The sequence below is a fragment of the Megalops cyprinoides genome, chromosome 15 (genome assembly GCF_013368585.1).
Source record: "Megalops cyprinoides isolate fMegCyp1 chromosome 15, fMegCyp1.pri, whole genome shotgun sequence".
NCBI classification, from domain to species: Eukaryota; Metazoa; Chordata; class Actinopteri; order Elopiformes; family Megalopidae; genus Megalops; species Megalops cyprinoides.
This window is the reverse complement of record NC_050597.1, coordinates 27411952-27424650: the sequence shown is the minus strand read 5'-3', so window position 1 is coordinate 27424650 and position 12699 is coordinate 27411952. Positions and strand designations below refer to the sequence as shown.

The window sequence follows — 12699 nt, the reverse complement described above, 5'->3', positions numbered from 1 at the left end:
TCAGGCTTGTGGTATGTGACTTAGCCAGCTTCCGTCAGAACACAGGTGAGATTCAGGTGGGGCAGCAGGTTAATGTTTCACTTGCAGTAACAAATAATCAGACTGTTAAAGGATTTCCTGGAGCGTATCCTCGTGTGGTTTCACGGCACACCTGCATATGCCTTTATGTAAATTTTTGACCAGCAATATTAATATTTTTTGAGGTCTTTGCCCGCATAGCATGTTTCTTCAATTCGCTGTATCGCCATGTTCAGATCTTTTTTCCTGCTAACATTGCAGTGCCCTTCTCTGCCATACTGTATACGAAAGGCTTCTCCTCCAGCAGTCTGCCTGAATGTCATGCATGCGCTAATGGAGTGTTCCAGTGTCACAAGCATTGAATGCTCTTGTTTCCATTAAATGTATCAACCACAGAATCTCCACCCCTCCCCCCCTTGTCATTCCAGCATAGCGAATAATTGTGCGACTGAAAAAAGAGGTTAAGAAGATCGGTATCAAAAGGCGGAGGTTTTTTTTTGTGTGGGCTTGACACCTGGGGGGTCGTGTTTCAGGTTTCGAGTTTGAAACACAAAGGCGTTTTCTTACCTGATTTGTATTCGTTCGCACAATGCAAAGAGCGGCCTCTCTTGTTTCCCGGTAAGGAGAGTCCAGACACGGCCTTTGTTTTCCGCATAATCGGATACGAGCACGTCGCTTCCTCCGGCGCACTTGCTGGACCGCAGCCACCAGCCTGGTCTCCACTCGGCTTCCAGGGCCCCTCTCGGAGGCCGAATGGAAAATTACACGCCTTGTGTTTTCTTTAACTTTGATTAATTAGCGCGTAACCGAAAAGGGCCGTTTTTAGATAAACACAAACAGTCTGTGGGTGTTTTACACTTTTATTGGTTGGAGAGGCACAGCGGCCTAGCTGTTTTTTTTTTTCTCATTCGTTTCTTTTCTCCCAAATGTGGGGAAGTTCTTAGAGGTGCCCTTTGGTTTATTGGATTACCTCCACATGCCATGTCCTCTCTGCTTGGAGTCCAGAGTAATTATGGAGTCAATTTATATTCATTCCTTCTCTTTTTTTAAGACATAATCCAATTCATCTCTGATCAAGCTCCTGATAAGATCAGATTGGGGCATTTTTTAAACATGATTTCTGGGGCAGCATGAGATGTATGATTGTTTTTAGAATCACAGGCAGCATTTACAGAATTTAAATGTTGTCTTATAAGGGCATTAAGAGCATAATGTCTGGATGTATTGGGGAGGGGGTGTTATATGGCTTGGCTCCGTGTGTAGGCTGTGTAATTGTACAAACATTGGTAAGTGTGCTAACGTGTGGCCTCTCTTCCAGGGTTTCTTCCTGACGGTTTCGGTGGAGTCGATACTGAAGGTGGCGAAGCACGCCTCAGAAAACAACAAGATCTTCAGCTTGAATCTGTCGGCCCCTTTCATCAGTCAGTTCTTCAAGGAGCAGATGATGAAGGTCATGCCGTACGTCGACATACTGTTCGGGAACGAGACGGTGAGTCAGCCGCTCCCATTTGTCAAGGCTCCCCTGGTTTCACGTCTCCTTCAATGTACTATAGTGTGTGCGTGTGTGTGTATATGTATGTGCGCGCGCGCGTGTGTGTGTGTGTGTGTGTGTGTGTGTGGGGGGATATGTGTGCATGTGTGTGTGTGTGTGTGTGTGTGTGTGTGTGTGTGTGTGTGTGTGTGTGTGTGTGTGTGGGGGGGGATATGTGTGCATGTGTGTGTGTGTGTGTGTGTGTGTGTGTGTGTGTGTGTGTGTGTGTGGATATGTGTGCATGTATGTGTGTGGATGTGTGTGTGTGTGCGTGTGTGTGTGTGTGTGTGTGTGTGTGTGTGTGTGTGTGTGTGTGTGTGTGTGTGTGTGTGCTTGCACATGAATGATGAAGGGGAATGGAACGAAACATGCTGCACTATAGATCTTCAGAAGTGCTAGACTCTTGTTACTCCCCACCTCCTCACTGCCATTTAACATTCTCACTTAGGCACCGCAGAGTGGGGAAAGAGATAAGACTTAATCCCGCTATCAGTCAGCTCCATCGTGTTGTGATTTCATGCCCGTTAATTTATTGATTCGCTCAGCTGTTGTGTAAGTGAGATGTTCGCTTGGAGGTCACGTCATGGTCATAGGCAGCCCTGACTGGGGGAGTATATCTTGACAAGTGGCCTGGCCCAGAAGGAAACACTTGGAGTGGAGAAGTAGAGCAGAGGAACTCAGCAGCCCCAAACCGTCTGCGACCTCCCCCACCCCCCCCATCCCCCCTCCCACCCACGGGGGCCGGACGGGGCGGAGAGCACGCACCGGCAAACCTAATTCGAAAAACTGCTCCCCACCAGAGAATTTATAGCACCGTTGCCTTCGGGTTTTCTTCGAATTCTTTTTTCTCCCTCTTATATTCTTCTATAAAATACCTTTGCATATGTTCACGTCTGTATCCCATGTAACCACATTGCATTTAACCAATAACAAATTTACACAAGTGCTTTTCATTGGTCATGCATTTTTTTAATAAATTTCTGCAACTGCCAAACACATAATGCTCTAAAACTGATGCAAAAAGGATGACACGTGTTTAAAATTGGTGGAAGACAAAGTGTAAAGTGGGTGGATTGAAAACCCCCTAAGTGACTGAAAATGGTGCTTGTTTTGCATTCATTATATATAATGGGTTTCCAGTTGGTCAGTTTATTCTTTTCCTGCTTAAAATATGTTTAAGTGTACAGCAGTGAGCAGTTGTGATCTGAGAACTCGACCCTGAGTGTTATGGGGTTGCAGCGCTGCCAGACCATTGCTATTTAATCTTGAGCAAGACACTTAACCGCAGCTCCTCGGGTAAAATCTATCCATGTAAATGGATTCCAGAATATTTATAATGGGAAACTGAAATCATTCACAACCACCTGGATTGCTAAGTAGATACATAATTGTAACGTTCTTTGCAAAGCTGCTGCTGAGAAATTGAACCGGTGAACATCTCAGGTTTTATGTGTTGGATCTTTATGTTACCCCTTTATTCTTTCTTAATATTTAAATTCATAAATAACGTGCATTTCCTTGAAAGCGGCAGCTGTGGCACATAGTGGGGACCATACAGTGATGAGTTGAGAACGGACTCAGAAGTAACTGGAAGAATGAGACTGATACTCCTCTCGAATAATGAGAAGCAGATCTGCGTGCGTATATTTCACGTAGGTGCACGATCAGCTATAATACAAACAACAAGGCTTAATCATATATCTTAATCAATGTAATCATAGCTGTTAGCGGTTTTCCTTTCTCAATGTGCCGATAATGTGTTTTAGTGTGTTTTTTTATTTTTTTTTTGATTATTCCATTCCCATCAGCAGGGTGTAATTCTTGGCGTGTTTGGGACGCATATCACTTACATAAATGCCCTTTAAGAGCAGGCCAGGTACTGTCTGAGCGCTCAGTAAATTGGCTGGGTCTGTTCGGCTTCCTCCAACAGCCTTTCGGACTGCGCGCTGCCCCTAAGAGGCCTCTCGGCTTTTTCCAGGAACGGAGCTGAATTAACCCCTGGGGGGGGGGGGGGGGGGGGGGGCGAGGCAGACGGAGCTGGCAGTTGCTGTGTGTGCGCGACGTGTCGGGCCTGACCGCCAGCTGACAGGACCGCACGGCCGTGCAGACCTGCGCGTTTCGGATCCGCTCCCGGGGGGGGGGGGGGGTCTGCAGTCCCCGGTTGTCAGGATCATTGGGAGGGCTCCCGACAGGCATAGCAGCGAGTCAGTGGAAGGTTAATGTGCTGGTCCAGTGTTAAACATCTCTCTGTGGAGGCTGAGAGGAACCTTTACTGTATTCCTCTGAGTCGACGGCACACACTTAAAATCTGGTTTTACTGATGTCTGGAGAAATTCAGTGAACCTGCAAATGTGACTGAAACAGAAAGTCTTAGGTTCCTTTTTTTACCAGACATTGCATATGCCCTATGTAAAAATGTAAAAATTGAAAAAAGTTTTGATTTTAAAATTTTGAACCCTCAATGAATAGAAATTAATGTTACAGTTCAAAATTTACATGTGATTTTCCCACATTTGTTTATGGATTTTTTTTTTCAACATTCTGGAAATACATAATATTAATACATTATATCTTTCATTTAATGTAATAGAACCATCTCCCACAATTATACTTGGATGTCATCTGTGGCTGAGAGAATTAAGCTTCTATTATATAGTCACCAGGCTACATCATATGTATTGTAACTGGGTGTCATGCTGCTACTTATTTCAGAGTGATTAAGTCTTACCTGTCTTCTGCTGCTCCACAGTGCCCAATCATGCATTCACTCTTATGTAATCACAGTAATTGCTGTATTGCATTTAGGGAATTGGTATTTATTTCAGTGGAAAGTGACAAGCTGTGACTAGAGCAGGCAGGTTCTTTTATTTGGGGTGACAGAAACAGTGTTGCTATGGTGCTGCAGCAGTACGACATCCAGTCTGACACCAGGCGGTTTTCTCTAACTGGCAAATGCGCTGTCACATCCGCGCTGGACCGGGTCTCTCTCCGCAGTTCCACCGAGAGAATGCGGCAGAAACTCAGGGCTAAATATTTCAGAGATCTTTATGGCCACGGTTAATGGACAGGCGTGAGGAATCGTCACCGACAAAACCAGATCATGATGAACTGGCTGACAAAATTACACACGCTTTGCCTGCCATTTGTAAAGCGCAAGATAAACTGTACAATGGAAATAATCTGGTTATTACAGATGCATTTGTATAGCAGACGCTCAGACGGTGTAGATAAATGGCAAGATTAATTGGGACTGAGTGAATCACCCCCTGACTGATGTTGTATAAGCAGTGATTAATTCCTTCGTGATTCAGATCGTTTTAAATAACATTTTTATCTAGGAGGGCCCGCGAGGTTGGTATTAGATTGAAATCGCTCTGCCGCTTGTTAAAGAGGATGGCAGTGCCGCTGAGAGCTGCTTGGGTGTGGTGAGCTGGAATTGCCTCCTGGCCATTTCTGTGGCCCCGTTCTTCTCTGCTCGTCGGTGACATTATAAACGGGCCACCCGGTTCTCAAGCACACCGCCGCTCCTGTGACACTTACGCACTCAGGTGGGGCGTATTTCAGTGTGCTTAAGAGAGATTGGAATGGGACAGCACCATTGTGCCCTCTGTCATTCCAGAAAGAGGAATGAGGGACAATCTCGTTTTGCAGGTTTTTTTGGATGGCGGGATAACACATAGTCTGAAAGATGTTTAGATGTAACGTGTCCATTCATCTAAGAAGAGTGTTTCAGGTTTGTGAAGTGCTACTGTCTGTGATGCCACTTGTGCTCACATCTCGCAGTCTAAAGCCTTACCAAATGGAGCAGGAGATGGAACATGTTGCCAGCACTGCATGACAAAATTAATGAATAAAATGCAAAATATTGTAGCGCAATGGCAGTATTTATGGCCATACTGAACTCATGTTTGTTAGCATTGCTTGGTAGTGTCCTGTCATGGCCACCTGGCACATATGCCTCTTCCAGAACTAATGGGTTAATAAGAAACAACTGTCCTTTACGTTTTGCATTTCCCAGTGAGTTTTCTTTGGCCAGTTCGTTTTCTAATTGATTAATTGGTTATTAGCACGGAAACCACCAGAAGAAGTCCACCATTGAGATTCTGAGCAGAGGGACACCCAGCAGGAGGATATATTATCCAGCAGAACTATAAGAGAATGTTTCAAACCCACAGTGGTAAACACTGGTGACCCCAGTGAAAACTATCGGCCATAATTGATATCAGGGAATTGGGGAGCCGAATCGGTGGCAGATGTTTCTGTGCAGATCAAAGAGTCGTCCCCCGCCGATGCGCGGCAGTGCCGGAAGACACAGGCACGCACGCACACACACACACACATACATACACACACACACAGGACCATCGACGCACGGCTTTTATGGAGCAGCGTTTATGGAGCTGCTGAGTTCACTTTAGAGGAATGCGTTTGCATTGGACTAATTAACACAAAGATGAAGTAACGACAGTGAAACAGTCACAGCAAGATGTTTTACTTTAGTTTTTTTAATTGATAGAAATCTTTAAGCTGGAAGGTAGCTATGCAGGCTAAAAATGTAAACATACGTAATTTTACACACTAAGGACATGCACTGACATGAAGAAATCAGTGTCATTTTAGTCGCTATACCATTACCAGTAGTCATACCGTTACACTGTTTTTTCTTACTCAGTCTGTGAAGTCAAATGGCCATTTTTCCTCTCTAATTTGTGTTTGTATTTTTCACATTCATTCTCACACCTCACTGTAATGTGTAAATGTGTTGTTATTTATATCCACACCTACATACAAAAGTAAGCCTTTTTGCAGTAAGTTCCTATTCTGAATATGCCCTCAGACACTCCTGGCTCTGGCACAGTCATGGCTGTCCGCTATACGTGCACAGAGAGAGACTGTATGTGCAGAAGTGCAGGCCGGGTTAATGGCTTTTCCAGGCCGGCTGAAGTGGGTGAGTGGAAAAGGGACACAGAGATATTATACAGGAGTTTCTCGGAATTCCCCAGGATTCGCCTCCTGGTTTGTTTGTTTGACGGACTGCTAGGAGGCCTTATCTGCGCGGCCTTGATTGGGGTGGTTTATCACGGTGGCGCGTGCAGAGTGTGTAAGCACAAGCTTTCAGCTGTTGACTGTGTGTGTGTGTGTGTGTGGGATGAACAGTTCCTGAAACATCCAAATCTGAGCGGGGTGCTCTCCCAAAAAACGCCTACCCCTAATTGACCATTTCCTTTTTGGAGCTCCAACAGCAAACTGAATTTTAATAGCTCATAGCCCGAGCAATCCAGCCTCCACACACACTTCACGTAACGATGTAAAAAGCCAGGTATACACTCCGACAAAGGAACGCTTTCTTCTCAGACTCTGCTGGTGCAGTCGAACCTCATTTGCGGTGTCTCTGAGGAGTGTTTGAGACATTATCCTCCTCGTGTTTGTTCCTTGGCCCTCGGAAGAAGCCCGCAGGCTCGGTTAAGAAGAGCCTCCTTGATGTTCTGGAAGGGGGAATAACGGCTGGGGGAAAACAGCGGGTTTACACGGCAGTGAAGTAATTACACAAAAAAAAGCCTGCTAAAGCGTGAGATACCGTTGAATGCCAACACATGTTGGCTGTCTCCATTCAAGCAGCTCAGGTAATCTTGTACAGCATAGCCCACAGCATTCAATTAAAGGCAGACAAGCCGCAAACGTCCCTTGTGTAATATCAAGCGCCGTTTCACCAAAAACACAATTATGTCTGCTTTGAATTTTGATTTATGTGTACTGAACATGGCTTTGCTGTTGTGCTGTTTAGTGCTGTGAAATGCAGCATGCGTACTTTTTAGCTAAGCGTTAAAATATAGCCTCCATGTAGCACTGCATTGGCTTATGTCATTTGGGATATGTTATTATATTATTTGGCTCTGGTGAGGTTCTGGTCCCAGGCAGTGCAGTGTATTAGCCATAACTCTGGCCGAATCAGAAGTTGAGGGTGAGTTACACAGGGTCTTTGGATCCGGCGGGGCTCCACCAGGGAGTGCCTCTGACAGATGTAATTGTGCGGCGTGGGGCAAGTCCCGGATATCCCCCGGATTGAACCGTAAAATATCTGAAATTACCAAGGTTAAGAGAGAGGCCCCGGGACCGGCGCAGCTCCGGGAAGCATAAAAACCAGAGAGTGCCTTGACGAGGAGGCCCGGGCCTGAGCGATCTGAAGGGCAATAATGACGGATGTAAGAAAAGACCGCGGCTCCAAGGGCCGATCGATAGCGCAAGCGCTCAGCCGGCGCTGGGGACGGCACATTCCTGTCACAGCGCGGGGTGTCAGGCTGTCACTGCTACCGCTCAAGTAAGTTTAACGCCGGCATGCTCTGGTGCCCTTTACTCCTCCTGCCATGTGGCGGGAATCGGGGGTCGGCGCTCGTTTTTCCACCTGTTATCTCCAGCCCCGCGGTGAAAACGAGGACCTTTTGTCTCCAAATGACCACATGCCCACTGCTTTGTAATGTACTCCCAGACTGCAGGCGCTCATCTGATTTCCTTCCCAGCCTTTGTCCTTAAAAAAACTCAGCAGTGTTGAGACTTGAACGGCAGGCAGAGGTTCTTGCAGTAGGCTTTTGAGAGCTTGTTACCGCTACAGTAGAAAATGAGCACAAACTATAAGCTGTTCTGTTCTTTTACAGTGAGTTTGTTTCAAAGCAGGATGCAAACTACAGTAGCACTGGCAAGTGTGCACGCACTTTAACAGTTGTCGTAGTAGCGGTTTCATTTTAATTTGAAATTTTAAAATCAAATATCTCCTGCCTTGTACCTGGTACCATAGACAGCTATTTTGAAAAGTTTCATGAGAATTGGTACTTAAAATATTGTCATATTCACAGGCCGATGGACAGACAGACAGTAGCAATCACATAACCTACAATAAACAATTTTGTTCAACTGCCAAGATTAAGACTGCACTGTTAGCAAATGGAATTTGTAGCTGACTTAAATGTCTAAGGACACACAGGAATGTGCTTTCCCTGTAAGAAAGCAATGTGCACGACAGGATAATTAAACATTACTGGCAGAGTGCTTCTTCAAATATGAACATGGTCCGTTTCGAGGTTAAAATCAATGTTATGTGGACTGAGTCAGAGTGTGGGTTGAAAAGAATATCTGACATTCACCTGAAGGATGTTATTCAGAGATATGTGGAAAAAAGTCCATTTTTACTCTCTGTAAGCCATGCCTAAGTCTACAGTCGAAACAGCCATAATGAAGCTGGTCTGTGAACATATTTGTTTACTTTCCATATTTACTTAGACCCTTCAGTTTGTTTGCTTATTATTTGATAGGCATAGCTGGAATTTGAATCTGCCTAGTCCAATGTGTCGAGGCATTCCTCTTCAGCAGCAAGGGACAATGGCTCTTTGAGAGAAATGGGAACTCGGTTTTTAGTAATAAGGGCGGTGTTGAGAAAGGTGTCTGTTGAAGTGAAGTTTTTCCTCCTCTGTGGTGAGAAGAATGTCGCACTCTAGCCCTGGCTCCCGCTGATGTACTGTAAAGCAGTGGTACATTTACAGTGTGCTCACGGCTCATCTAAAGGGAGATGTAGTACTGCAGAAAGGCAAGGGATGAAGGCTGAGGAGATGAATTGATGACTTGAGGAGACAAATCGTCTCCTTGGCTCACCATCCAAAGAAAGCTATAGGTGAAGGATCGAATCTGGAGTTCGTTTCAAAGCCAGGTTCGTTTCACATGTCCTGCAGCCTCCCATGCAAAGAGAGCAGATTGGCGTCTTGATAACCCCTCGTTATCGAGGGCTCCCCCCCCCCCGAACAGAGCCCCTTTGGATGTTTTCACTATCTGTAGACCGTAGCATGCGCTGCTTGTACCCTGGCCAGTCGTAATGGTTGGCCTCAGCGAGCACTGGCCAATCAGAGCCTGTTTCCCATCGCTGCATTTCACCTGGCAGGAGGCCACCCTGTGCCACATCTACAGATTGCTCCATGGACACTGGCTCAGCTCACACGGCCAATTTTACAAATGCCAAGCCCTCTTCTACTCGGCTCAATAGAAAGGCTTCTGATGGTTTTAAAACATTGGCCTCTGTTGTAATTGTCTGATGTGTGCACATACTTACAGACTGTATCTTTTGATATTACAATTAGTGTAAGTGCTTAGAGTAGTGTAAGATAAATATTCCTGTGTTTGTTTTAAAATGGGAGGAGCCGTCTCGGAATACACAAACAGAGAGTTTGATATTGATGTAAATGTAGTTTTTTTTTTCCTGTTTGAAGATAACGCCCTTCCCCCTCAAACACCCCTCAGAAACCTTCACCTTCATTAATTTGTGCTTGAATTGAACGTACATGCAACAAGTGATCTCAGTTTAAAGAAAGCACACAGTTTTTGTACTAATTACACTGATTGTGCTGTTAAAAGGACGTAGTTGTTGTTGTTCGTTGTTGTTCTGCTCGCCACCTTTTGTCATGGTGTTTGAGCCGAGCTCCGTTTCCCTGGATTCGGCGTGCCGCCGCCCGCATCCTGACAGATGGTCCGGGGGGCTGTGCTGTGGTGAGCTGACCTCGCGTTAGCGCCTAGGGCGGGGGTCTGCAGGAGAGACCTCACTGCTACGAGAGGGCTCCCCCTCCGGCACGCGCGCATACGGCAGCCAAGCTGTTTCGGAGACTGTTTACGACTGACTGCGCACGCACCCAAAGCGCTCTCTCCGACTTCGGGGAGCACTTCTTCCCTTTGTTCCTGTTATATCCCCCCGTATATATCCGCTAGTTTCCTGTAGAGCACACAGAATGCGAAAAAGTAGTTTGGTTGTTATTTAAGTGCATTTAATGGTTGAGTAGAGCATTGAAGTGATTTTGATCCATTTTATTGTTTTCCTGTTAAAAGCCAGCGTGGACTGGCAGGTTGCAACCCCAAGGCGTCAGTCCGTATTGGGGGGGGGGGCATTTTTTGCCTCTCTCGCAGCCGTAGAAAAGTGTTCATTTCCACTGAAATAGGAAGAACCCTGTGTCATAGAAAGCGCCCTGATGACTAAGTGACCCCCATGCCCTTGAACATAGCCGGCGCACTCATCTGCGGCTGGAAGCGGAACAGCTCACTCGGCTGTTTGCGTTCATTGCGAAACGGCGTGTTATTGCCAAGTGTCAGTGAAAAATGAATAAATAAATTAATTAAATATATGGCTGTCAGTGGGTGTTCTGCAGGGAGACGGCTCCCCCGTTATCAGCTCGTTAATTTAGAGGGGGGAGATGTGGCATTTCGTGCAGAGCTCCGCTCGGTAGGTAACGGAGTCGGCGAACCACTGGAGCAGATGCGGCGCGGTTGAAGGTTGAGCACGAATCCCCCCGACAGTGCCATAAACAGCATTCCTCTGCTGTCGCGCGAAAGCCTAGTCGACCAGATACGCGTCGACGAGAACTGTGTGGCCCTGTTTTGGTTGTGGGAGAAGACTCAGTCAAACACCAGTCTTCTGTTTTGGCTCCCCACTATTATTTTATTTTCTGCTTTCAGCCTTGTGTGAACTCAGGTACTGGGAGAGTTCCGGCTTTTATTTTTAGCCCATGTTTCAGTTTCTCAGAGAGCACTTTTTCTTTGCTGCCTTGGACAGGGGAAATGCTTACTCCTCAGATAAATATAGAAAGTCTTGACCCTTAACAGTCAAAACTACCCAGTCTAGCGGTAACTGGGTGTACATTTTGCTTCCTCTTTGACTAAACCCTTCTCTTATGAGTAAGTGTATCTGACCATAGTGCGGGCTGGTGCGGGGAGTGTTTTTTTCCCTGACAATGATGTTAAATGCTTTGTGGGTGTTATTTTCGGTCGTTGGTGCAGCTCATGTTTGAAATAATTCACCTCACAGACATCAGTGGATGTTGGAACAAGTGCAGATGTTTTACGTGCGGTCGAGAACGTACAGCTCGGGGGCAGTCATGCTGGGCTCTGCGCAAACAAAGGATTACTTTGGAGCTCACTGTGGGAGAACAGTCTCTGGTGGATCTCTCTCAGTGCTGGTCGGCCACGTTTCACACGTTGCACAGGAACAGAAGCTACACACTTTCCCGGGAGCAACATTTCATCTTTGGTTGTTTATTCCCTTAATCTCTCCTCTGAGCTGAAGGCTGTAAACATAGATTATTATATCAATAATCACCTGCCTTGGGTACTTCCCTGCCGTAGGGACCACTGGCTCTCTGTAGAGCCAGCAGCTGATTTGGGATCAGTCTTCCATGCTTTGCTTGTATACTGTCACACAAGGCCACGCGTTGCCCAGGGGCTGCTCCAAGAACACACATCTGAAGCAGCCTCAGCCCTCTGAACAGCTAGCTATTTGTTTTTGTAATTCATTGCTGAAGTGAAGCGAAAGCAGATCATTTCAATATCATACGTCATTTTTGTTTGTCAGTATCAGCTGGGGCAGTTTGAGTCCCCATGACCCTAACAGCTGACCCACCTCCTCTGACAGAGCACTAGTCAAAAGGCCTCATATCTTTGCTGTATTTCCTGTCTCTACCTGGATATTTTCCCCAAGAGCTTAAGGGTTCGGTTTCTCTTAATCCTAATAAAACGCCTCTCTCCACCCGGCATAGTCTCATGCCAAAATAATTTTACTGGTAACGCTACTAAGACGTCTTTATTTCATCTTGACAGCTTTCTGAAGTGAGTCTAATTTGGATTTCCTGACTGAACCGACGAGGGTTAAGCATCCAGTCGTGATGTAACCCTTGGCGCGTTGAAATTGGAGCAATACTTAAGCTAATGGAAAATCGTTGCCGGCTGACTGAATTATTTAGAAACTTTCAGCGTGGATCTAAAATAACCTCAGAAGACAGTTAGCAGTAACACAGAGCACATGAATGTTTACATTTGGAGGTGTGACCGCACAGTAGTTTATCCAATAAACTTGTCTGCTGTGGTGCTTAGCACATTTCTTCCACTGCTGCCGGTGCTAGCTTGGTCTGGTGCAATTTCATCAGAACTGTAAAGCACAGAGTCTCAGACTTGTTCTGTTACTGCCAGAAATGGATTGCTATTTTCAATATGGAGAGACGCTTAAAGGTCCCCTAAGGCTGTTCTGTGTTTATCTGTCACTTAGCCCATATAACTAATTGATTTAAGTTATGTTGACAAGTGGGGTAACTATATCATAGTGAACTATAGGGGAGAAAGGTAGACTT

General features: G+C 45.8%; 1 protein-coding gene across 1 annotated transcript in view; it reads left to right on the top strand.

Moving 5' to 3' along the window:
- adka (adenosine kinase a) overlaps positions 1-12699 on the top strand; it is a 135679-nt gene that overhangs the window by 99032 nt on the left and 23948 nt on the right. Inside the window, exon 7 of the mRNA XM_036547129.1 lies at positions 1337-1507. Within this exon, the coding sequence (XP_036403022.1) occupies positions 1337-1507 (171 nt within the window). The remainder of the gene's footprint in view (positions 1-1336; positions 1508-12699) is intronic.